Source organism: Bos taurus, chromosome 29 (genome assembly GCF_002263795.3).
Source record: "Bos taurus isolate L1 Dominette 01449 registration number 42190680 breed Hereford chromosome 29, ARS-UCD2.0, whole genome shotgun sequence".
Taxonomy (NCBI): domain Eukaryota; kingdom Metazoa; phylum Chordata; class Mammalia; order Artiodactyla; family Bovidae; genus Bos; species Bos taurus.
In genome coordinates this window covers 31,896,499-31,923,118 of record NC_037356.1, presented here as the reverse complement: position 1 = coordinate 31,923,118, position 26,620 = coordinate 31,896,499, and the positions used below count along the sequence as shown (strand labels likewise).

Below are 26,620 nucleotides of genomic sequence, written 5' to 3'. Positions count from 1 at the left end.
CAGAGGGGGCACAGAGTCTTAGCACTGGGCCACCAGGGAATTCTATCTCCATTATTTTACTAGCTGTGTGGCCTTTGGATGTTTACTTGCTCTCTGAAAAACCTCAGTTTTTTTCTTCTGTGAAATGGAGATAAAAAAGTAAATCTTGCACAGCTATGAGGATTAAATGTGAAGATTAAATGTGACCGTCTCTTCACCATGTTTAGCTCACCGGTCAGCATGGAGCAGTGTGGGATCTACATTAGCTCCTTTCAGTAATCACTTGTGGGATGAATGACTGAGGACCCATCAGACGGGTTCTCTAAACTATGACAGGGTCGGGAGGGTGGCTGGCATCTCCTGAACTCACCTCCATTCACCAGAAGCCAGGAGGAAGATGTTGACTTCAACTTGTTTTGGGTGGTGCCCTTTTTCAAGCATGGAAGTGGGGCTTTGCTGCCCAGATTTCTGACCTGTTGATAACCTGCTTCTTTCTCCTCAACTGAGAAGGTTTCATAATGAATTGGAACTGGCTCTGTGGTTCTCTTGAGTAAAAATGTCATTCTCATACTCTATGAAATAGGTATTAAGTCAGTTTGTGAAATATCGAACAAAAAGGCAGGTGTTTAGGTAACAAGTGTCATGATGCTCCCAGGAGTCTCTGTGAGCAAAGATGTTTGTGGTTCATGGTAGGTTTGATGCATTATCTCCTTCTCGTTCTTAAAAATAGGGTCCCCTGGCACCACTGAAGACAGTTAAGGAGGAAATATATCTTAAAAATAGACTTTCCTGTATAAAATAATAAATGAACCCTCCCTGACAACAAGGAACCTGGTGTGGGGGCAGGAGGCACTCCACTAAAAATAAAGCCAATCACGAAACTCAAGGAGCTGCTGTACGTCGTTGTTTGTCAAAGCTGTGGGCTGACTCACCATGCAGCCAGGTGGTGAAGGCCCAGGTCTAGAACCCAATATCGTCTTGCTTACCCATAACTCGCCACCTACCCCTGCCCTCCATCTTGCCTCTACAGGGAACTCATCATTTTCCTTCAATGCCTCTTTGCAAACCATGCCTCACCTTCTGGGGTCTTTCCTTAGCAGAGAAAACCTCAACTCTGACACTTGAGTCCCAAGTTCTCCTCTTGTCCCCACCACTTTAGCAGGGCCTGGACCAAACCACCCACCACCTCTCTACAAAGATCCTACTGGTACCACCCACTGCCTTCTTACGAGGACTTTCTGGTTTAAGCAAACCAAGCACACACTGCTCCTAAAGAGGACAGGGCCAGGTCACTTAGAGTCCTCCTTTATACCACTTAATGACAAAATATCCCCACCCAGACCCTGTTTCTAAGACTCTGATATTTGAAACTGAATTTTGAGAAAGACTCTAGAGAAATATGAAAAAATGGGGATGATTTCGAGAACACACAGCTCATTTAGAAAATAAATGTGCTTCAAGTTGATTCTCTTGTAAAGAATTGTTGAAGACCTGCTTATCCTTGGGGTTCAAAAGAAAACCTTACTGTAGTTGCTGCAAGAGCTTGCAGTGTTAAAATATGATGTCAGCAAAATGGTTTTTTTGCTGACTGAAAGCTCAGTTGAGTGTTCTTGCTGATGATTTTCCTCAATCTTGGTCCCAAACTCCATTGCTCTGTTTATATTCACGTGGCTCTCACAAGAGCTGCCTGGTAACAGAAGCCAAGGACATGAGCCTTTGATATACAGTAATCTGGAGCTTCTCGGGTGGTGCTAGTGCCTACAAATCCAGTATTCTAGCCTGGAGAATCCCCATGGACAGAGGAGCCTGGTGGGCTACAGTCCATGGGGTGGCAAAGAGTTGGACATGACTGGGTGACTAAGCACATAGCACACAAATGCAGGAGATGTAAGACACATGTGTTTGATCCCTGGATCAGGAAGATCCCCTGGAGGAGGGCGTGACAACCCAGTCCAGTATTCTTGCCTGAAGAATCCATAGACCAAGGAGCCTGGCGGGCTATAGTCCATAGAGTTACAAAGAGTTGGACACGACTGAAGCGACTTAGCACCCACACATATAGCAAAACGGTGTGACCCCGTTCAGTCCCAGGGTCTTATTCCATTCTCAGCACCTTTAACCCACTTGGAAGAAGAATAGCCCCAGAGTAAACTTTATCCAGTATTGTTTTCTTAACATGTATTATTCCATTCACTCCTCCTACCTTATGAGGAAGGTATTATTTTTCCCATCTTTTAGTTGAGTAAACTGAGGTTTAGATAAAAGAACAGGCCTAGGTCCCTGTTAGTAAGTGATGGAGCCAGGATTTGAATCTATGTATCCCTGGCTTCAAAGAACGGGGCCTTAAGCGCTGCAAACCATGGTCTCCCACATACTGTATTTGTCCTTTTTAGAGAGTACTGGGTAGAGAGTATACTTTATGGATTTTACAAAAACTAATAAGAGAATTGAACAAGTGCCCAAATGGGAAGAATGAAAATTCTAATCTAGCTATCAATATCATTAAAACTTAGGCACAGAACTTCCCTGGTGGTCTAGTGGTTAAGGATCTGCCTTCCAATGCAGGGGATGCAGGTTCAAGTCCCTGGTCGGGAAACCAAGATCCCACATGCTATGGGGCAACTGAGTCCACGTGCTGTAGCCAGAGAAGCCTGTGCACGCCAATGGAAAATCCCACATGCCACAACCAAGAGCTGACACAGCCAAATAAATAAATATTTTAAAAAGAAAGAAATAAAACTTACACACACTGATTAACAAAGAGCAATTTTATTAGGTATTTTTGTTTTTTTCTTTGGTATTTGTCACCTATTGGTTCTATGATACTGGAATGTCTTATAAGAATATCTTTCATGGTGTTTTTATAGACTAAGGTAACAGTAAAAAAAATAAAAGACAAAAGCCAGGATTATATGAAGATGACCAAGATTCTGCCTTGCGATTAACCATGGATCTTTATTTGAAAATTTTAAAAAGTCTTCAAATGGTTGAGGAAATGCATGAAAATAACTGTATACATAGTCCAAGTCAGAAACCTTTCCCATTCCTGTCTTTTTTTTTTTTTGGATGGGGGAGGGTAGTGATCAATATTTGGTTCTACATAGTGTGTTGCACAGAAAACTCTACTCAATGCTCTGTGGTGACCTGAATGAAAAGGAAATCCCAAAGGGAAGGGAATATATGTATACATATGACAGATTCATTTTGGTATACAGTAGAAGCTAATACAACATTGTAAAGCAACTATACTCCAATACAAATTAGTTTAAAAAATAGTCTTTTGTTATCTATGAATAATTCTTACTTATGGATGATAGTTACTGTTCCATTAGGGAATCTTAATATATTTCCTTTTGTTTCCTGGCCACAGAGGCAGGGACCTCTCAACTCTTATGAAGATCCCCGGATGGCCTGTGGTTTCCAGTCGGCCTATCATCCACCAAGAGCTTGTTACCCGTTCTGGGAAGAGACAGCTACTCAGGAAGTGCCCACCGGCCTTGAGCACTATGGCTCAGGTAGGAACATAAATGGCGGCTGAGACTGAGGGTGGGGTTGAGGGCCCGAGGCAACTGGGTGCGGGCTGCATCCTGTGTCATCTGCCCTCACAGCGGCCCTGGCTTATGTGGGTACCGGGTGTTCTTGTTCTATGGGAAGTCCCAGAACTTTTCAGTCATTTTGAATGACTTTATTCTCCAGCGACAGAAAGACTAAACTCTAGGAAGGGGCCCACGCGAGGTTTCTTTACTTATGTCTTCATTTTGTATATAGTTCTCTCCACTTTGCCTGTCTGGGGTTTTAACCCCTAAAACCTGGCTGTTAACAAAGGACCTAGAAGGTTTTTTAATTATGAAGTGTGAACCAGAGGGACAGAGGGTGTGTGGACTAGCCAGCCTTTGTTGTTGTTTTAATTTTTATTGGAGCACGGTTGTTTTAGTGTTGTGTTAGTTTCTGTGTGTGTGTGTGCATGCGTGCTGAACTGCGTCCAACTCTTTGTGACCTGTGGACTGTACCCACCAGGCTCCTCTGTCCATGGGATTCTTCAGGCAAGAACACTCTAGTGGTTACCAGGCCCTCCTCCAGGGGATATTCCCAACCATGGAATCCAACTACATTGGCAGGTGGATTCTTTACTACTAGTGCCACGTGGAAAGCCCTATCATACAGCGAAGTGAATCAGCCATATATATACACATACCCCCTTTTTTGAATTTCCTTCTCTTTTAGGTTACCACAGAGCACTGAGTAGAATTCCCTGAGTTATAGAGCAGTTTCTCGTTAGTTACTTATTTCATGAAGTGAAGTGAAAGTGAAAGTTGCTCAGTCGTGTCCGACTCTTTATGACTCCATGGAATTCTATACAGTCCATGGAATTCTGCCAGCCAGAATACTGGAATGGGTTCCCTTCTCCAGCAGATCTTCCCAACCCAGGAACTGAACCAGGATCTCCTGTATCACAGGCATTCTTCACCACCTGAGCTACCAATTTCATACACAGTATCAACAGTGTGTATATATATATATATATATATATATATATATATATTTATATATATAGGTCCCAATCACCCAATTTATCCCACCCTCCTTTCGCCCCTTGGTGTCCATACGTTTGTTCTCTATAGTCAGTCTTCTTATATGATGTAATTTCTTTCATTTGTCTTCTCTTTCCATCATCCTCTTCTGTTCTGCCCTGCGCCGCATTTGGCTTCTTCCTCCTCATCTGCTGCCTCTCTCCTCAACTCTTCTTCCTCACAAAAGCTCCTCTCCTCAGAATTCCTTTCAGTCCTGACTTGCTGCTCACAGTGCTGCCCTCTGGTGAACAGGATCCACTCTCCCAAGGAGCAGACAAGTTCCAAGTCTATACCTCAGTTCTATTGTGCTGGAGTCATTGTGTTTCTCACAAATTCCATTGGTCCTTGCTAACTGGCTAACTTTTGTTGGTTTATTTTTGATACAAAATGTAAAACCTTAATTTAGGGATCCTGAAATGATTGATTCTGACAGTAAGTTCAATTTTTCAAGAGATCAGGTTATGATTATATATCCAGATACCAAAAAGCCGCATTTGTTTTCTCCCAGGACGAATTCTTAGTGTAAGAAATTTCATGATGCTTACATGTTGTGTATGTGTGTTTACTGCTCAGTCATGTCCAACTCTTTGCGACCCTTTGGACTGTAGCCCACCAGGTGCCTTTGTCCATGGGATTTTTTCGGGCAAGAATACTGGAGTGGGTTTTGTGACTTCCTCCTCCAGGGGATCTTCCTAACCCAGGGATAGAACCTACGTCTCCTGTGTCTCCCATATTGCAGTCAAATTCTTCAACCTCTGTTCTAATGAAGTGCATAGTGTGAAAAGCCACTGGAAACTAACTTAAATGCAACTTTTTTTGTTCCATATCTCTTTACCTGAGAACACTGCTTTATGGCAAGTTATTTTTATAATACTGGAGAAATAAAGGAAATGTTTGTTTTGTTGCCTACACTGTATCTTTCACCTGGAATACACTGACAGACACAGAGTGCAACGTGGTAACACTTGATGGGGGCTGAGAAGGATGGGAGTTGGTCTGCAGTTGCCAGGTTCTCCTCCTGGGCAGGATGAAGTTGACCCTGTGTTCCCTGTCTTGACTCAATAGCCCTTGATCTTGGAGGTGTTCTTTGGCACTACCTCCGATCTCAGACAGGATAGCATCTGTGTCATCACTTTCTGCTTGGCATCTCAGTTGCCCCCAAGGATAAACACAGGTCTCGGCTATTCACCCATTTCATGAGGCGGCACAGAGAATTTTATAGTTGTTCACAGGTTAGACTTAAGGACTTAAAGTTTTAAGAGATGAGAAAAAGTGATCCTTTAAACATCTAAACCAAAAAAAAAAGAAAAAAAGATTTCGTTTGTGTAAGCAAAAGATCAAAATGGTTTTGCCTATATGTATAATTCTTCAATCCATTCACGCCACTAGGCTTTGAAGTCTTATATCTCCCTATGCAACAGAGATTAATGCTGCCTTGCCTTAACGCCTTCAGCTCTGGATGGTGCTTCTGTGTGCTACCAATTTATAGTTTATTACATTTACTTAATACATCTTCTTAGTAGCTGAGGTCATCTCCACATTCACTTGTAGCTTCAAATCAGAATACCTCATTTTCATCAGAAAAAGACATGGCCCATCTTTTTCTTAGCTAAGAAGTACATAAATAAGTGAAGATGATTTTTCAATCTCCTCCTTGTCAAGTTTCTCAAAGGTAAGAGTTTTTACTTCAGGGCCAATGAGACAATGTCTGTGAAGATTTTTAGGAACCTCAGGAGGAAGCTTCTTTATTTTTTTAAACTTTTTATTTTGTATTGGGGTTTAGCCAATTAAACAATGCTTTGATATTTCAGGTGAACAGTGAAGGGACTCAGCCATACATATACATGTATCCATTCTCCCCCAAACTTCCCTCCTATTCAGGCTGCCTCATATTATATTGAGCAGACTTATCTATGCTATACTGTAGGTCTTCGTTGGCTATCCATTTTAAATACAATAGTGTGTACATGTCCATCCTAAACCCCTAACTTATCCCTTCCACCCATTCTTCCCCCCTGACAACTGTAAATTCCTTCTGTGAGTCTCTTTTGTAAGTTCATTTATCTCATTTCTTTTTAAATTCCACATATAAGGGATGCGATATGATACTTCTCCTTCTCTGTTTGATTTCACTCAGTATGACAATCTCTAGATCCACCCATGTTGTTGCAAAGGACATCAATTCATTCTTTTTAATGGCTAATAGTCATTGGAAAAGACCCTGATGCTAAGAAAGATTGAGGACTGGAGGAGAAGAGAGCGACAGAGGATGAAATGGTTGAATGACATCATTGACTCAATGGACATGAGTTTGAACAAACTCTGGGAGATGGTGAAGGACAGGGAAGCCTGGCCTGCTGCAGACCAGAGGTCACAAAGACAAAAAGAATTAGACACGACTGAGAAACTGAACAAAAAATGGCTGAGTAATACTCCGTTGTATATATGTACCACATCTTTATCCATTCCTATGTTGATGGACATTTAGGTTGCTTAGGGGGAAGTTGTTTTAAAAATGCTAGGACTGATAGTCATGTAATAGAGTCTACTTTCCACAGTCTACCTCTTTAAGAAGGAAGCTGGAGTCTCCTAGATTGGTGGCTCTTGGGTAGGATGGGAAGATAAGGGCATATGATAATCAATCCTAAAATGACCTGGATTGTCACCAGCTGCAGCTCAGAAACTCTAGCCAGCTTCTATGAGGATGTGGTGCTTTGGTGGTGAACGTGATATCTGTAGTTTCCTGTATCCTAGGCTTCTTCTGATGGAAATATCTGGCAAAACCCCTGAGCCTTCCCAGCCCCTCCTTTGCCTTCTGAGCTGTCCACATGAAGGAAGGGGTTGCAGTGATTATTTCTGGGCAGTGGTCCAGCCCTCCGCAGTGATGGGTGTCCTTTGGAAGGAGATCTTGGGGTTACAGGGAAGGGAGATGAAGACATGGACCAATCGATGATTTCTCCAGCTGCAGCGCATTTCCTTGGAGATGTGTTGACTAAGAAAAAAATAGAGAAAAAAATACTCACCATTTTTTTTCATCTTCTTTTATCCTATTTATAACTTCAGTTTCCTTCCCGTCCTCCTAGCCACTCCCCAGCCCTGCTTCCATCTCACATTTGCACTCTGAGAAGGGATGTAGGCTCTTCTTCTGTCAGGACTACCCACCTGTTAGTGCCTGGGCTGCCCGGCAGGAGGGGCCATCGAGGACCGATGAGGGTCCTTCCTCTGAATGTTGTTCCTATTCCCCAAAGGGACTGAGGCCCAGAGGGAGGAGAAGAGTGGAGGGAGGGAGGAGGGGGAGAGAATAAAGCTGAGAGAAAATGTGAGCAGGGGAGAGGTTATCAGGTGATGGGAACAGAATGCTCAGCAATCCAGACTAGTCATGAATTAGTTGGACAGAATAGCTGGTGAAAGGGAAGAAAGAAGAGATGTGTGGAAATAGAAAAGAAAAGTGGGTGTTAGTAGAGAGACAGAGGAACTCTAGGACAAGAGAATGAAAGATGAATGGGAAGGGAAAAGAAGGGGAGGGGCAGATACCATGAAAGAGAAAAAGAGATGAATCTGAGGACATTAACTCTACAGCTAAAAAGGGAAGCCACATTTGCATGCAATTGCCTGTGCAGCTGTACATCTCTTCATGACAATCTTGTAGTCATCATTTTCTTTCATTTCTACCTCCTCCTCCAGCTCGCCTCTTCCCCCTCCTTCCCATCAGCCTGAAGCCATTAGCGACAGCCAATGGGGACCGAGAGTGGGGTTCTGCATGAATGAATGGGCTCTTTCTATCTTAGCCTCTCCTCATCCCTCTGTCAGGGAGCCTGGTGAATCAATGGAGCCCCTTACACGAGACACGGCTGAAATGTCTGTTGCTGTTTATAGTCTGACTGGAGTGGAGCCCACTGGCTCTGCCTTCCCTCTGTTCCCTTCTTCTATGTTGTCCCCCCACCTCAGCCCTTTCTCTCAATCATTGAAGCAAGAAGCATTTTTGTAAATATCAGTCTCTTGTTCCCCGTCTCTGAGAACTCACTAACACTGCACTGCCTCTTACTGTCATGACCAGCTCCCATCCATGGCCCCATGGAAGGGATGGAGTAGAAATGGCAAACTATTTTTAGACACAGACAGTGAGCTCAGAGTGGTGCCCAGACCCAGATGGAGTCATGCAATGCCTGTTTTCCACTGGGGACCAGAAAAGTGACATCAGAGACCCAACTGAGCACCCAGGCCACACGACCGTGGTCCCTCCCATCCACTGATAGCTGTCCATGTTTGACTTGAACCTCATAGCTCTGATGACTGTGAATGATAATAATGTGTATCAGAAACTATGACACACTTTCAGAGTGACATATTATCAAAGCATTTTTCATTTCAGGGATGGGTCTGTCTTGAATCAGCTAAACTTACACAGGTGTTCTTTGACCAAAGTTCACTTTTGCAAAATAGTTGTTTTGAGTTGGAAAGCATCTGCAGGTTCAGAACACAGTAAACCCAACTTACCCTCATAGGAACGGACCTATGGCCTCATTACTGTGGTCTTTGATTTGATAAGAGACAATGCTTTTTTTTTTTTTTTTTCTTTTTGGATCATGCAATTTGCCAAGTTTTTGGTCCTGGGTCTTAGTAAAAACCTCATCTACCCAGTCTTATTTCTCATTCTTGAGGAGAGAGGTGAAGTCTATTGTGAAGACTCCAACCTCTAGAACCGATTGCTTGGATCTGCCCATCAGCCCTTCCTGTGTTGCCTTAGACAACTTATTTTATATTTCCACTTCCCCATCTAAACCAGTGTTTTCAAAGTGTTTCAGAGTCACCGGAGGGCTTGTTAAAATGCAGGTTGTGGGGGTTCTATCCCCAGGGTTTCTGATTCAGTGAGTCTAGGGTAGGGCTCAACATTTGCATTTCTCTCAAAGTCTCAGGTGGTGCTATGGCTGTTGCCGGTCTGAAGACTACACTTTGGGAACCACCAAGTTAATATATGACAAGCATAAAGCAGTGCCGTCACTAAGCAAGCACGATATGAATGTTTGCCACTGTAACTCTTTGTCCTCAAGTGCCCAAGCATCCAGAAATGTGTGTGTATTGTTGAGTCAGAAAGTGACCCGGTGATGGGATGAACATTTTTGGTGGCCAATGCCATGCCCTGGAAACTGAGAAGAGAGAAAGGGGAAGACTCATGCCTGTCTCTTAGCAACTTTTATCCAAATTTGTATATGAGACTACATTTATGTGATGTAAAGAAATGATCCCTAGATGAAATATCACATTTATGAGATAAAGGTTAACCATTAAGTGTGTGACTTTGAATCTTGCCACAGTATCTAAAATTTCTAAAATGCATTTACTAGCAAAAGGGTTGAATAAAAGAGTGTCTTTCCCAAATAAACTTCAGAAGTTCAAGTGGGAGACTGTACTGAAAGTCTGAGTTCACGGTCCCTCCCAAGCCAGACGGCCAGGCGGCTGGGAGAGATCAAACCTGGACCAGTGTTTGGAAAGGGCTATCGACAACCAGGTGGGAAGTTTCAGCAGGAAAAACAGATGCCTCTGACTTGGCTTTTAAGTGTTGCGAATATCGAGGGAATGCCAGAGAGACTTGTTAAATGGAGATTCACCTTGCTCTGAAATGTTTATTCTCCTAGCAGTCTTGTTCTTTTAGCTGATCATCTCAGATGGCCCTGTGGTTTAAAAAAAATGATATTTTAAACTCTATCTGCTGCACATATCTGTTCTTTCTTCATTCAGAGTATGTTTTCTTTTCTGAAAGGAGCTGTTCTAGGTTCTTTGTTCTTCAAAACAGTTCTGATCCTGTGTGTGTGGGTGTGCATGCATACATTTGTCTGGGATGTAGTAATATGGACCATTCCTCTCAGGGAAAATTTTGACCTCAGAATCTGACTTGGTAGTTGTGTCTGGAAGAGGGAAGCTGTAAGCCTGTCTCAGGTTTTAGCCTTTCACGGAAGGGGCTACAGTTGGGGCCAAGCTGCCGGACAAACTGCTTCCAGGGGACAGCACTGCCAGAAGCTTGATTCAGGAAACCCTCTCCCCACCTGCATCCCATCTCAGAGAGGACCAAAAAATGGCTAGGAGAGGCTTGGGGAAAGAGCAGCATGTCTGCCTCCAGCTAGGAGTGCATTGGGAAGAGCATCCACATGCAAAAACTAGCCCACACTCTGGCTCTATCACTTTGTTCTTCTGATCATGAGGTTTTTACCAATGCCTGAACTTCTTCTCCATAAGTGAAACGTATTTCTCTGGCTATGGATTGAATTTGCTCCTATTTGCCAATGTTACATTGTCCCATCCATCTTATTCACCCCCAACCCCTTCCAGCTAAGTGCTGTTTCATATGCAGATTACCATCACTTTCAGTTTAAGTTTTTGAATATAAGCTGAAAGGTATTGAGTCCCAGCAAAGGGTTAGGGCAGCCATCCCCAACCTTTTGGCACTAGGGACCAGTTTCATGAAAGACAATTTTTCCTTCGACTTGGGGGTGGGGAATAGTTTCAGGATGATAGAAGCTCATTACACTTTTTTGTGTGCACTTTATTTCTATTAATATTACATCAGCTCCACCTCAGATCTTCAAGCATTAGATCCCAGAGTTTGGGACCCCTGGGTTAGGGGGCTTGGTGGAAAGAGCAAGAATACACCTGGGATCTTGTTCTCTATCCTTTAACAGGTCCGATCATTACACTCATTTCAAAAAGTCTTGTGCTATTACATAGAGTGCTATATTTCTACTTCAAGAGGTGTTATAGTATGTGATCAACAGATGCTACCTTTTCCTTACACCACAATCTGAATGTGAATTTAAGTGACCCAAAGAAACCTGGTGCCCGACCCTTAAGTCCTGAGTCTTGCCCACATTCATCCAGCCCCAGACTGGTTTTCTGACACCTGTCAATTTTTCCTTCCCGGTGTCCCAGTTTACAGAGAAATGAGAAGGCAGCCTGGTGAGGACCAGAAAGAGAAGCTACAGGCTAGAGAGTTCAGCAGCCCAGGGCAGGAAGGACTGTAAAGACCTTCCTAAATGTAAAACACCCCTGCAGTTCTTCTGAAGGGAAGGGAACCGAGTGGGAGAAACCTGGGCCGGGGTTAGTGAATTACAACGGGGATGCGTGCGCTCTTTGGCAGTCCTCCAGGGCCTCTTCTCAAAAATCCTAGGAAGTAACAGCATTGCACTGGGAGTCCCAGGGGGCTGGGGAGAAAAAAGTTCTCTTAACTTTTTCAAACCACAAATATTTGGTCCGAGTTGGGAAAAGGTCCCTGGGGCACGGAGTTCTTATTGGATTCAAGCTGTCTGACCCCTCTTCGGGAACTCGGTGGGGGGAGCGGGGGCTGGGGACCCCGGTGGAGGCCGCCTGGCGTCAGCCCTTCCCTCCCCACCCCGCCGCCCTCGGTGAATGAAGTGCTGGTGGGTGAGGGGGCGGGGGCTGCACGCCGGCGCGGGGAGGGGGCTGGGTGGGGGAGGGATGCGCGGAGGCAGCCTGTTGTTCTCAGCGTCTGGCCGCCTGGAGACTTACTCTCTCCAGATGTTCGCTGTGTTTATAGCTGCTGAAGCAAGAGACCCAGCTCCTTCATTAATAAGTTTCTTTCCTGCGCTGTAGCCAGGGGTCTCAGCTCAAGGCTGCAGCTGGGAGAGGCGCGCTGGGGGGCAGGGACGAGGGGAGGCGCCCCTCCCCACCGCCCCCGCCTCCGCGTCCCTCAACCCCCCACCCCGCCTTCCTCCTCTGCAATCCTCCCAAAATACACGAGCACACAAAAAGAAAAACACCAGCAGATTTTTTATTTCAGAGAGTAAACACTTGGGCCGTGGGGGTCTGGAGGTTATGGGAAAAGAGGAAACCATCAGGCTAATCAGGCCGGCACACACTTCCCCTGCTGAAATAAAACAGAAATCATTGCTCTGCAGGCCGGTGGTTTAACCCCGGCGCTGCCAGCGAGACGGGCGCACGCCGAATCCGCCCGAAGGGAGGCAGGGCGTCCGGACACGCTGCAAGACGCGGCTCTGGGAGCGGAGGAAGCAGAAAAGACGAGCGCGCGGCGTACTCCATTCGATCGGGGGAAGCACGACTGCCCCGAGCCCGGCTTGACAAAGAGACCGTTGGAACAGAAGAGATTGTGGGCGTAGATTCAGTTTTGCAAGAGGCTGGAGGGAGTTCTAGATGGGTCGAGAGAAGATAGCGGGATGGATAAGGGGGCGAACGCTCTGTGGAGTGCACGTGCGCACTGATTCGGTTGGGAAATGAACAAGGGAGTTGAGACTGGCCTGGGCCCAGGTTCTAGCCTCGCCACCTACCAGCTGTGCGACTCTGGCCACGTCACTGACCCCTTCTGAGCCTGTGTCCTCATATGTGATAGAATAATGCCTACCTCCCAGAATTACGGCGAGGAACAGAAAACCGTATTGAAGGCGGACATGGTGCGCACCAAAGCACGGCTGTCAATTCATGATTTCATAGATGACTTTAGACTGACCAAGGCCTTCCTCCCTCCCGCTTTCCTTCCTTTCTTCCTTCCTCCCTCCCTCCTCCTCCTCCTATTAAATGCCTTCAGCTTCCATCTTCACTCACTTGCCCCCTAGGCTGGCTGTCTGGAGATCGTAAATATCTCATGGGTCAGAGGTCATAGGTCAAACATGAGACCTAATTGCACTCTGAGAGAAATTACCTTCCCACTGATGCAGAGGGCAACCTTTGGCTCTCTCTTAGGCTGCCCGTGTAACAGGCCCATCCACTCTGGTTCGGTCTCTGCCCCGCCTACAGTGGCCCAGTGAGCTGACCGATCCCTCCACCCCTGTCATTGTGAGAATGAGGAGTGGAGGGGTGCCTTCCCCACTGGGCTCCCCAACAGCCCCAGTTGGAGTCATTCGCCACCTGTTTGACTGTTTTGGACTTTCTTGCAGATCTTTAGAATTTGTGTTCATCCTTGAAGGTGACATTAAAAAAACAAAATTCAAAACTCCCAATGTCTGAGGTGTCCTACGGGTTTTTCCTGTACCTCCTCAGACTTGCTAAACTAAACCTTGAGAAACAGAGACAGTGATTTTCAACATCTACAGAACCAGGTTCTAGTTGCCTTCACAGCTGTTGCGTGATTTCTTACCTGCTTCATACATGCTTTTTAAAAAAATCAATCCTGACAACTTATGCTGAGTCTTAAGCCTGCAGAGTCTCATAGAGCAAGGGGGCTTGATGCAGATGTCTCAGAAACACGGGGTCCCTCTGAAGTTGTGTGCAAGGGTGTTTCTAAGGGTCTGTAGCTTTCCTTGGATTCTCAAAAGTGATTTGACCTCCCCCGGGAGGTTAAGAATTGCCAAGGGAAAAGGTACCTTTGTAGCCCCAGCAGCACTTACGTTGTTGTACTTGGCGAGTGTGCCAAGCACACTTTGTTGAACTCACTTGAATTCCCTGCTAAAGCTTCCTTCCTATCAACCCCTTCTCACCACTCTGGTCAGTTCCAAGAGACAGTCTTAAATCTGGAAATGGTTTCTATCCTATGGTCTTGGAAACACTGGGCATGGATGCTATGCCTGAATTCCAGCCACTTCACTCGTTTCCTTTTAAACACTCCCCTTTTACTGCGTGCTCCTTAGAGTGATCTTTCCAAGTACCCATGAAGTAGGACCTGTGGAGTCTACTGGGAGCTGCAGGTGGGATGGGTCAGAGCCCTTAGGATGACTCCGTAGGGGCGTCACACTGTGATCTGTTTCTCAAGGACTAGCCAGTGCATGGGAGATTTCCCCAGCATCACTGTTTCATGCAGTAGGGAAAAATGAGCTGGAGGAACGGGGCCTCTGAAAGGGGGTGGAAATCCTGAGCCAACACCCGTCCCACAACAGATACAGAAACTAGGATGGCACATAGAGGTCCTTCACTCCTCAGGCACTGCCTCCGATCCTGGCTGCCCTTTGGCATCTTCACCCTGATTTGTTCTTTGCCTTCTGGTGGAACCATTGGCTATGACATCCGCTGCCACAAACTAACTTAGACAAGTGGAGACCACTTTTAGGGTCTCAAATTGCCCCACCCTGGTCACCAACTTGGAGCAGCCGAGACAGTTTGCATTTCCTTGTTGGTCAGCCCAGATGGACATTTTTCACCAACCAGGACCGACAGACAGTCTGCATCCCGCTGATAGACTGAACGTTGGATTTTATAATGAAAGTGGCTGAACTGCCTGTATCCTATTCCTGGTCTGTTGAGACAAGACTGGAAATAATAGAAAAGTTGTTGTGAAATAGACATTTCATCAGTATTATGTGCTTTGAACAATTAAAGTACCTGAACAGCAAAATCAGCCTACCATGATGCAAAGTTTGGTTGACAGTGATATTTTTGTATTGTTTTGTTTTCAACATAGTCCATATCCCTCAGATTTTTCAATGAGATATCTATGCTTATCTCTTTTCCTTGTTGCTTTTCTGCTGATCAATTAAAAAATTTAGAATGAAGAGTAAAAATAGTTCCTGTCTCATTCTGCTTCAATTTTAAATAATCTTATTGGAGGAAGTCCAACAATGACAAACCTAGACAGTATATTAAAAAGCAGAGACATTACTTTGCCTACAAAGGTCCGTATAGTCAAAGCTATGGTTTTTCCAGTAGTCATGTATGGTCCATGTGAAAATTGGGCCATAAAGAAGGCTGAGCACTGAAGAACTGATGCTTTTGAACTGTGGTGTTAGAGAAGACTCTTGAGAGTCCCTTGGATTGCAAGGAAATCAAACCAGTCAATCCTAAAGAAAATCAATCCTGAGTATTCTTTGAAAGGACAGATGCTGAAGCTGAAGCTCCTATACTTTAGCCACCTGTTGTGAAGAGCCAACTCATTAGAAAAGACCCTGATACTGGGAAAGATTGAAGGCAAGAGGAGAAGGGGACGGCAGAGGATGAGAGGGTTGAATGGCATCACCGACTCGATGGGAATGAGTTTGAGCAAACTCTGAGAGTTGGTGATGGACAGGGAAGCCTGGTGTGCTGCAATCCATGGGCTCTAAGAGTCGGACACGACTGAGGGACTGAACAACAACAGGAAGTCCAGGAAAAGACCTGCTTTCTTTCTAGACCAATTTGAGAGGTAGAATAATAGCCATTCATTAAATACTTTCTGTCTGCTAAGGATCACACATGTGTGGTCTTTTTGACTCTTACAATATTCCTTAGAAGGGCAATATTATTCCCATTTTACAGATGAGATGAACGAGGCTCAGAGAGGTCAAGTCACTTCCCTCAATTAGTCTCACTGTGCTTCTGGGAGGTGGGAAGAGGGTCAGTTAAACTGAGATCTTCCTCCAAAGCCCATGCTTTTAACTATAATACAAACTTTGCTGCCCAATGTGTTTTTAAATTACGGATGTTTATCTGTGTCTGTGCTGGGTTTTCGTCGCTGTGTAGGCTTTCTCTAGTGGCAGCGAGTGAAGGCTGCTCTCTAGTATTGATGGGCAGGTGTCTCATTGTATGGCTTCTCTTGTTGTGGAGCACAGGTTCTAGGTGCTCAGGCTTCAGTAGTTGTGGCACATGAGCGAAGTTGCTCCACAGCATGTGGGATCTTCCCAGACCAGGGATCAAACCCGAGTCTCCTGGATTGGCTTCCGTGGTGGCTCCGGTGGTAAAGAATTTCCCTGCAATATGGGAGACCCAGGTTTGATCCCTGGGTTGGGAAGATCCCCTGGAGAAGGAAATGGCAGCCCACTCACAGTATTCTTGCCTGGAGAATCCCACGGACAGAGGAGCCTGGTGGGATACAGTCCATGGGGTCCGAAAAGAGTCGGACACAACTGAGCGAACACTCACTCCTGGATTGGCAGGTAGATTATGGAAGGTGGATTTTTAACCACTAGACCACCAGGTAAGTCCCCAAACATTTCTTCATTGTCACCTCACCCCTGGTGGCTGATGTCCACCCTGTAGAATGAGATAATATACGCTTTCCTTGTTTCCCACAAACTGGAAACTCCTAAAAGCCTTGCCGGAGGAAATGGGTGTCCGCGGTCTACATTTTGGACCCTTCTCTCTGGTTTCTTTTGCTCCAGCAGTGGTTCCTCAAGGGCACAGAAGGGCATTCGTGAAGCTGCCGTGGAGGATGGTGTCTTTCGCTGGCATTCGCTTAGGGTCTGTCACCAAAGTTTGGCCCTCCCGGTGCCCCTTCCTGCTTCTTCACCAATCCGAGTCGCTGAACCTGACTCCACCCTGAGAAGTTCCTGAAAGGTTTATCCCCTTGAAGCTCTCTACAGTGTGGGCAGCACGTGCTGAAGTTTACACAGACTCTCCGACCGCTGAATAGAGGGACTAATTGTGGGGAGGCTGCTTTTCAGCACACAGGATGGGCTGTTCTCTGTGGGTTTTTACTATCAAAAGGCTTTTAAAAGTGCAGCGGAGCCATTGTTGAATATTTCACAATGAATTAAATACCATTTCTCTCCTCACAGCTGTTCCATGTGAGTGAGCGGAGAGTGCTTTTTTTTTTTTTCTTGGCAGAAGACGTCTGCTGTATAAACCTCAGCACTGGGGTAATGAGATTATTTGTGTGCGGATTCTTTAGGAAAAGCATTTCTTTATTTTAAACTCAATGTGATGTGGGACTGCTGCTGAGGAGCTGAGAGGGAGAGCCTGGGAGAAGAATGGGATTGAAATGTCTCCAAGCAGGACTGGGAAAGGCAGGGGTGAGGGGCCCTGGGACCAGGCCTCCAGCCGCCCAACATTCATCCACATTTCCCCAGGGCCACCTCATCTCCCAGCCCTACTTGCTGGGCTCTGGAGGAGGGAAATTCCGTCTAGTTTTTTTAGTAACAATTAATCACTTTTCCATCTGCCCTTTCAAAATTCCTTCCTGATCTCACAAGTTTTTAATGGCATGGAAGGAACCTTGTTTTGCCCTCTACCTATTTTTGTATCAAGGAGGATTTAGAAACTTTAAGTTGTAAAAGACACAAAGAAAGCAGCTTTCTTGTAACACTGAAGGCGGTTCCACAATTAGGACATATTTGACCTTACTGTTGCTAGAATATAAAGTGCTCCATGGGGTATCTACTCATCTCCCCTTGCTTGAATAACATTTCCTGCCAAATGGCCTCTTCATTGCCATCCATAGACATCAGGCTTCAGGTAAGCAGTGAGTTGCAACTAAGTATAAAATCGATTAAGATTAAATACTAGTGTAGCCTTAACTCTTCTTAAAGTATCACTGAGGAGTTACCAGCTGTTCTTTAGATCCACTGAAGATCAAGAAAAAAACAGGACAAAAATGGGAAAAGGAGGGATTTAGATTAGCCATGGTGAAATTTAACTCTGAAATCCATTATTAAAGGACGTTGTGAATTGCTTCTCCCTTCAAATACCTTTCAAGATATTTCAGAAGTAGTCTAAGTAATTTTTGTTTTTTATTATACTTCTGCTTCTATCACAGAAGACAAAACTTTTAAGCCTTTTAAGAGAATTTTAGGAGACGGCAATGGCAACCCACTCCAGTACTCTTGCCCGGCAAATCCCATGGACGGAGGAGCCTGGTAGGTTGCAGTCCATGGGGTCGCAAAGAGTCGGACACAACTGAGCAATTTCACTTTCACTTTCATGCATTGGAGAAGGAAATGGCAACCCACTCCAGTGTTCTTGCCTGGAGAATCCCAGGGATGGGGGAGCCTGGTAGGTTGCAGTCCATGGGGTCGCAAAGAGTCGGACACAACTGAGCAATTTCACTTTCACTTTCATGCATTGGAGAAGGAAATGGCAACCCACTCCAGTGTTCTTGCCTGGAGAATCCCAGGGACAGGGGAGCCTGGTGGGCTGCCGTCTTTGGGGTTGCACAGAGTTGGACACGACTGAAGTGACTTAGCAGCAGCAGCAGCAAGAGAATTGCAAGGAAATATTTAAGGACACTGTCCAAAGGGAAAGAGCAGGTTGGATAGGAAAATAACTCTATTGACTTCGAGACTAATCTTTTGCTTCTGCTTCAGCTGGTGAAGCAAAAATTGGACTCAGGCTAGACGTGCTAGCATGGCAACCTACTCTAGTGTTTTTGCCTGGAGAATTCCATGGACTGAGGAGCCTGGTGGGCTACAGTCCATGGGGTTGCAAAGAGTCGGACACACCTGAGTGACTACTACGCCTAGGCGTGCTGGCATGAGAACCTCGTGAGATTTGGGGGCAAAGGATACAAAGTTTGAAATGTGATTCTGAAGTTCTCCCATTTTGATCACTTACTCTCTTCCTTTCTCAAGTTTCCCAGTGTTTATGACAGAATGGGCAGTGAAAGTTAAGCATTCTTTCCTCCCTGTAACAGATGGAAAGGCAAGAGAGAATCTGTGCTGTTTTAGTTGCTTTAAGAAGCCAGATCTTTTCTGTACTCCGTCATGTGTACATATATACCAAGCTTTGTTTACTTTTTTGTAATAATCACTATAAAAATAATACATCTCTTTAAAGAAAATGTGTCAATTGAGGAATGGGGTGGAAGGGAGGTTCAACAGGGAGGGGATACATATATATATATATATATATATATATATATATATATATATATATACACACACCTATCTATAGCCTGATTCTTTGTTGTACAGCAGAAACCAACACAATATTGTAAAGTGGTTATACTCCAATAAAAAAAGAAAGAAAGAAAATGTGTAAATTAAAGACTAGTAAGAATGGTAGTGCTGCGTGGGGAAGCAGTTTAGTCTCATCACTAATGGTTAACATGTTGAAGTCCCTTCTGTATATTTTTCTGTGAAGACCTCCCCTGGATATCACAGGGACATCTCAGTAGCCCTGAGCTCATCACTTGCTCCCCTGCCTCTGTAGGAAACCTACCTTTACCCTGTTCTCCAATGTCCCCAGGCTGGAAAGCAGGGAGTTTCTTATTCACTTCCTGCTTTGTGACTTAACCCCTGTGTTGGTCAAGGCTCTTTTTGTTTGCAAGTGGCAGAAACCTGGCTCAACTGGCTTAATTTTAGCAGGGGATTCACTGAGTTATAGAACTGAGAAGTCCAGTAGTACAGTCAGCCTGTGGAACTCTAAGAAATCAAATCTCCTTGTCAATTCATCCCCTTTCTCCTCCTCTCTCTCCTCCTCCTGACCCCCTTCTAACTCTCTCTCCTCCCCATCTCCCTCCCAGGGGATCCTGTACTGGCAGAAGAGGAGGAACCTCTCAAGAGATGACCATTTATCCCTCAGATTTAGCTTAGTCACAGGTCTGTCCACTTTATTTTCTAAATAGCTCCTGTATTTATCCCATCTTCTCTTACGATTAATGTCAATGCCTTCAGGCCCCACAGTTGAGTCCTTGTATTGTAGAGACCATCTTAAGTACATTGCGGTCCCTAATTTGTCTTCCCTTTTTGTGGTGGGACTGGATGCTATGATCTTCGTTTTTTGAATGTTGAGTTTTAAGCCAGCTTTTTCACTCTTTTACCTTCATCAAGAGGTTCTTTAGTTCTTCGCTTTCTGCCATTAGAGTGATATCATCTGCATATCTGAGGTTGCTGATATTTCTTCTGGCCATCTTGATTCCAGCTTGTGCTTCATCATTTGGCATGATGTACTCTGCATATAAGTTAAATAAGCAGGGTGACAATATACAGCCTTGACGTACTTCTTTCTTAATTTGGAACCAGTCTGTTGTTCCATGTCTACTTCGAACTGTTGCTTCTTGACCTGCATACAGGCTTCTCAGGAGGCTGGCAAGGTGGTCTGCTATTCCCATCTCTTTAAATATTGCACTGGTTTAGGGTCTACCTTGGTTGTGCATGCTCAACCATGTCCTGCTTGTTGCAACCACCTGGACTGTAGCCCACCATGCTCCTCTGTCCATGGGATTTCCCAGGTGAGAATGCTGGAGTAGGTTGCCATTTCTTCCCCCAGGGGATCTTCCTGACCCAGGGATCGAACCTGTGTCTCCTGCATCTTCCGCATTGGCAGGTAGATTCTTTACCACTGCGCCACCTGGGAAGCTGTACCTTGGTTAGAGCTCTTTTGACCTGTCCTTCATCTAGCAGCATGTACATATTGAGCTCTTATTCTGCACAGGGTATTGGGGCCACAAAGTAGAGTGACATCCTTTTTCTCAGGAAGCATCAACAGAACCTTGGTGGGGAGCTAAGGAGGACATGACGACGCCTGGACAGTTAGGTGAGCCCTGGAGAGTAGGGATGATAAAGACAATACTTCTGCTTTAGACCTGGTAAGGAGTGATAAACAGCAGGCCTCCCCGTGTCCTCTTTCAAAACTGTGTGGAAAGGAAGGTGGGCAGGCGGAGTTGGTCTTGAGTTTCATTCATTTGTCCAAACTTGGTCAGCAGAACGGGACAGGGAGCTTGACTTGAAAAGAGGTTGTTTTACTGATGTTTAGAACAGTGGCCACTCCTGCTCTGCTTTATGTATCCTGGTTCCTCGTTCGTCTTTCCTCCATTCCACCGTGTTGATATTCACCTCCCTGGCCCAAATCTGCCTGCCTCAGGGTGAGTTTACACACCACCCGGGCTTCCAACCTGAGTGAGATGTCCCATCCCTGGGGTCTGCGGCTCCTCACTTCATTAGCGTTGCCAGTGTTTATAAAGCCAGGAGATAATATTTTTAGGTTCCATTCGGAGTTTCCCGGGCAGCCTCTCTTTAAGCCACTTAGAAAGTTTAGAAAAGAAGGTCACAGAAATGTTAGATGTTTTTCCACTGAACTTTGCTTAAGCAAACGGTCTTGGGATGATTTTCAGACTCTTCTGGGCAACCATGAAGACTGAAAATTCTTTTTCTCTTTTGTTTGTCTTGCTTCACCTCTGGAAAAGCAGTGTCTTTTTTTATTGAAATAAGCTTTATGGAGATATAATTCATATATGATATAATTCACCCATTTAGAGTGTACAAGTTAAAGAGTTTTAAAGATATTCACAGTATTGTGCAACCATCGCCATGATTTAATTCTAGAACATTTTTGTGCCTCCTAAAAGGAATGTCATCCTCATTAATAGTCAAACCTAGTCTTCTTCCCCCTCCCCCACACCCAGCCCCATGCCCTAGGAGCCACTAGCCTAATTTTGTCTTTATACATTTGCCCTTTCTGGACTTCTCTTATAAAGGGAGTCATGCAATACGGGGGCTTTTGTGACTGATTCTTCCACTGTTTGCAAGGTTCATTCATGTTGTAGCATGTATCGGTAACTCATCCTTTTTAAATCGCAGAATACCATTCTGTTATATGGATATGTCCCAACTTCTGTGTCCATCATTTGATGGACATTTGTTTGCACTTTGTATCTGTTAGAAATAATCCTGCTATGAGCATTCATGTGTATGTACGTTTTTGTGTGAACATGTTTTCATTTTTCTTGGGTTTATGCCTAGAAGTGGAATTGCTGGTCATATGGTAACTTGATGTTTAACTATTTGTGGAACTGACAGACCGATTTCCAAACTGGCTGCAGCATTTGACATTTCTGCCAGCAAGTGTTCCAATCACTGCATATCCTCACCTAGACTTGGGCATTAATGCCTGAATCATCTTCTCTTTGCTGCCCTATGCCTTCCCTCCTTCGCCCTATACTTTCTTGGTGGGAAAATGATGACTCGCACTGTGACGTGGAAGTGATAAAAGGTCGAACAAGAAATTTGAGAAATGATAACCCAAGACTTGGCAGGAGAAAACCACATTTGAAAGTCTCCGGGTGATAGAGGAGAGTAACCTGGGACCCAGGAATCATCTGAAAGAGGTGCATGAATGTGTGCGTTCAGTATTTTGCATGCTGACTTGGGTCAGAGTCATGCAAACTTGGAAAGTCTATACCCTGGACAGATGCTCTGTGCTGAGAGCCCGAATGCCTCCCTCCTCTTGGACACCTCTCAGAGGTGCTGCAAGGTGCTGATGGAAGTGACCTTCCAGGCTACAGAAGGTAATGAAAGAAAGTGAAAGTTAGTCACTTAGTTGTATCCGACAGAAGGTAATACTTTGCTGTTATTTCTGTCAGAGGAGAGAAGCCATGCCAACTCAATTTTGGTTCTGAGATCTGGCACATAAAAGACTTAAAGTGACCCAAAGTCTGTGAATAGTGTGATAGGGGTGTCTCCTAATTGCTCAGAATCATATGGCAGCTTACCCTGAAGTCATTGCTAAAATAACCTGCTAACTGAAATATATTGACATGAACTATCAACAAAACAGCTCCTTACAGTCCATTCCATGCTTGTCCTGCTCCTAATAAAAGGTTTCTTGTGTGTCTTGCTTTGTCTATATTATGCTTTCTAATATTGCTCCAAACCATAATTGGATTTAGAAAGGGGCTGTTGGTATCACACATAATGTATGCTATTTGCTAAGACTTTAATCATATTGTGTTTACTCCACTGTACTTAATTCTTGTACCCAATGTCTTCATGACAGTAGTCATTCACAATACATATTTCTTATCTTTATGTTCCTATTCTTTGATTCAAGTGTATTGATTATATTCCTCTGATAGTTCTAGTTGATGAATGCTATGGCATTCACACTAGTGGTAAAGAATCTGTCAGCCAATACAAGAGACGTGGATTCCATCCTTGGGTTGGGAATATCCCCTGGAAGAGGAAATGGCAACCCAACTCCAGTCTTCTTGCCTGGAAAATACCATGGACAGCAGAGCCTCGTGGGCTATAGTCCATGGGGTCACAAAGAGTCGGACACGACTGAGCTACTGAGCACATACACATACATACATGTGGCATTCACACCTACCTTCATTTCTTCTCTTTCTACCATGCTTTCTATTTATTTTTGTGGTTAACCATTTATTCCTGCCATGTAGTTTATATAATCTGTCCTTGATAAAATAACAGTGATCTCAATGCTAACTGGCTGCTTTGTAATCATACCAAATGATACTTTGAAGAGAAAGATCACAATGAAAATGCAGGTTGATTTGTCTTTGTTTATTATCCTACTTTATCCGTATCTTAGAGGTTGTGGATGAGTCTTCCTTAAGGCAAGATCTGAGAATGAAGTCACACTGTGGTAAGGGAGAGTAATAAAGAGCTATTGCTAGCCAGAATCTAATTTTATAGCTTTCAATCCATTATGATCATTGTAAAGTGGGCATTCCATTTAGCAAGTAGGAGGCTTGCCAGAACAAAGTGACTACCAAAGGAATGGCAGTGTTTTCTCCCTGGGTCAGGTTGGAGGTTCTATACTCCTTTGTTGATATGATTACTTACTGTTGTAAGATTGTGGACTCTTTCTCTATGTCTTTATCCCTTGCTTTCTCTCTCTCCATAGAAGGCACCCTCAAATATTAGAAAAGCACACCTTTCTAGAAGTTGAGATCGAGATGGTAAAATGACAAGGGAAGAGCTGACCCCGGATGGCATCGTGCATGGAAGTGAATTCATAAGAGAACCATCAGGGAGTGACTTTTGCTATAAGGTTTTACGTTTTAAGGATGGGAATCATTCAGTGACTTTGGCTGTTTTTAAATGTTTGTGGATTTGGCAGAGTGCAAAATCTGTTTCGCCAAGTGCTTTTTTTTTCCCTGCTAATTTTGAGGTCCATGAGTATTTTATGGGAAACTTAAATTGCATATGGGATTGCTTTATAATTTAGTCATCCATTCATCTGTATAGGACATTCGAGAAGATTGGTGAATCTTCTTAAAAATACTTAGAAGGAAAGGTTGGTATGGTCTGATGATTAAATGCGCTACAGTCCTCAAAGACTGGAGCTGATTTCAAAAGTTAATCTCTGTAACTATTAAACAGACTTAGAAAAGAGCTGGTCTCCTTTCATTTTATTATTAAACATTTGTATCTGAAAAGTGTGTATGTGTGTATATTAGACTAGACAGTTTCAAACAGAAAGAACCATGTCAAAAGATAATAATGCCCTTTTCCAAGCATGCAGGGCTGTCTATGGTGAAGCTGGAAGTGGGCCTGATTTTACCATTACCATCGCAGATCACTTGTAATACCACATGGCTGTTTTATTCATTCCTCTATTCGTTCACCATTTCATTCATTTAGTCAATTATTTGTCCAAGTTACAGTGTTTTAAGCTTTGTGGAATTTAAAATTCGAATAGAATATGACTCCTGCCCTAGAAGGGTGGAGATTATATTTATTTGTTTTGTTTACTCGGCTGAATCTGGTCTTAGCTTCGTCATCTTTCATTGCAACACATGGGCTTTCTAGTTGCGGCATGCGTGCAGGCCTGGTTGCTGCCCAGTATGTGGGATCCTAGTTCCCCAACTAGGGCTGGAACCCTTGTCCCCCACACTATCAGGAAGGTTTGTAACCACTGGACCACCACAAAAGTCCTTGGGCTGAGGTTATTTTAAGCCAGGTAGCAAGCACTCAATCAGAAGCCTGTAACGCTGACTTGAAGGCAGTTTGTTAGGAGGTGCAAAGGAGGAAGTGCCTGGTTTTATCCCAGAGGCCCAGGAAGCCTTCAGGGGGTGGGGGTGGGGTGTTGGTGGTGTTTGCTGCTGTTTCCAGGTGGGTGAGTGGGAAGGGTGGAGCAAGGCTTTCCAGAAAGGTCTGAAAAGCACTTAAAATGGTGAAGCACTGGGGCACGTTCAAGGGATACCAGCAAGTCCAGGGCTGTCAGAGAGCAGGGAAAGAAAGAGAAGCAGGGTTGAAAAATGGGCAGGGGCTAATGTGAGCCATTTAGGCAATGCTTCGATTTTATCTGCTTAGCACTAAAGAGTCTTAGAAGGAATTTGTTATTTCTACATCATGTTTTTAAAAAAATGGGTTGAAATGTTTCTTCTATCTCTGTTTTACTCTACAGTGTCCTTTAAAAATTTTTTTTAAATTGAAGGATAATTGCTTTACAGTATTGTGTTGCCCTCTGTCATACATCAACATTCCTCTACAGTGTCTTTCCGAGAAGTCTGTGCTTCTGTTTCATGCAGGTCTGAGCTGGAGGGCCGCTTGTACAGTCCTGGCTGCGTCTTATCCAGTCTCCTTGACTTCTATGAAAAGTCCTTCAGGAACGTTACACTGCTGGGGTAGCAGTTGCAGACTGTGATAATGGTGGATTTCCATCAAAGAGTCAGCATTGTAACAGAAATGTTGCTTTCCCAAATTACTTTTTTTTTTTTTTTTGGCTGCATGGCACTTGAGATCTTAGTTCCCCAACCAAGGATTTGAATCTATGCTCCCTGAAGTAGAAGTGGAAGTGTGGAGTCTTAACCACTGGATCACCGGGGAAGTCCCTTATTTTGAAAGTAATATAAAATTTGTCTCTTCCTTTAAGTCGGAGAACTCACATGTGAGCTCTGGATAAGCATGTTGCCTGAACAAACCCGACAATAGTGACGAGGTGGCTTTTTCAAAGGCCAGCGATCGGTGTTGGGGGAAAGTCAGAGAAGTGGAACATTAGCTGTCTATCTCTAGGCACTTTGCAGACGTTCCGGGCAGAGGAAAGCTAATCAGGAGACCTGCATGGGGAGAGAGGCGTGTTATTTAATTAGCTTTACAATGGGCTGACTTGAAGGCACGTGGTGGTTTTAATAGAGGCAGATAGATGTCCTTTCTGCAGGCCTAATTGTTGGGGAAAAGCAGGGTCTTTGTTCAGACACAGCATGAGGGCTCTGATCTCTTGGAGCCCAGGGCTGCCCTGCTTATAATTTTAGACAGAGCCATTCAGGGCTGCCCTGTAGAGAAAAGAAGAACAAGAACAGTATTGTGTATGCAGGATCCATGCCCAAACCTCCCCAAAGTCACTAAGAAAAAAAGACAGTAAGTGAGAGGACCCAGCCTTGTGCATTTTAGAGTATTTCTTCATCATTTGTTTGCTCTGGTTGTTGGAAAGGGCAGAGCTACACTTTAATCAACTTGGAGCTGAGGTGGGATGACTTAACACTCTCAGAAATCCAATTAAGTCCCCTTTCCCATTGATACGGCGTTCATCTTGCCAAATGGAGCAGGCAACTTGCGAGGAGACTCTGTGTGTTCCGTGCTGCCAGCCTTTGCCGGCCAGATGCCAGGCACGGGCGGTGCGAGAATACAAATTATGTAGTGGATGCCCCTAAATAGCAGAATCTGTGCTGCTGACTGGCGGCATGTGGGGCAAGGTGGAATGTCTTTCCTTAGGTTCAGCTGGTCAGCACAAGTGGTGAC

The 26,620-nt window shown here is 44.5% G+C and overlaps 1 protein-coding gene across 3 annotated transcripts in view; it reads left to right on the top strand.

The window, feature by feature from the left end:
- ETS1 (ETS proto-oncogene 1, transcription factor) overlaps positions 1-26,620 on the top strand; it is a 139,069-nt gene that overhangs the window by 26,644 nt on the left and 85,805 nt on the right. For all 3 annotated transcript variants that reach the window (XM_059882992.1, XM_005226826.5, XM_005226825.4), the window contains exon 3: positions 3,350-3,494. In XM_059882992.1, the coding sequence (XP_059738975.1) occupies positions 3,350-3,494 (145 nt within the window). The remainder of the gene's footprint in view (positions 1-3,349; positions 3,495-26,620) is intronic.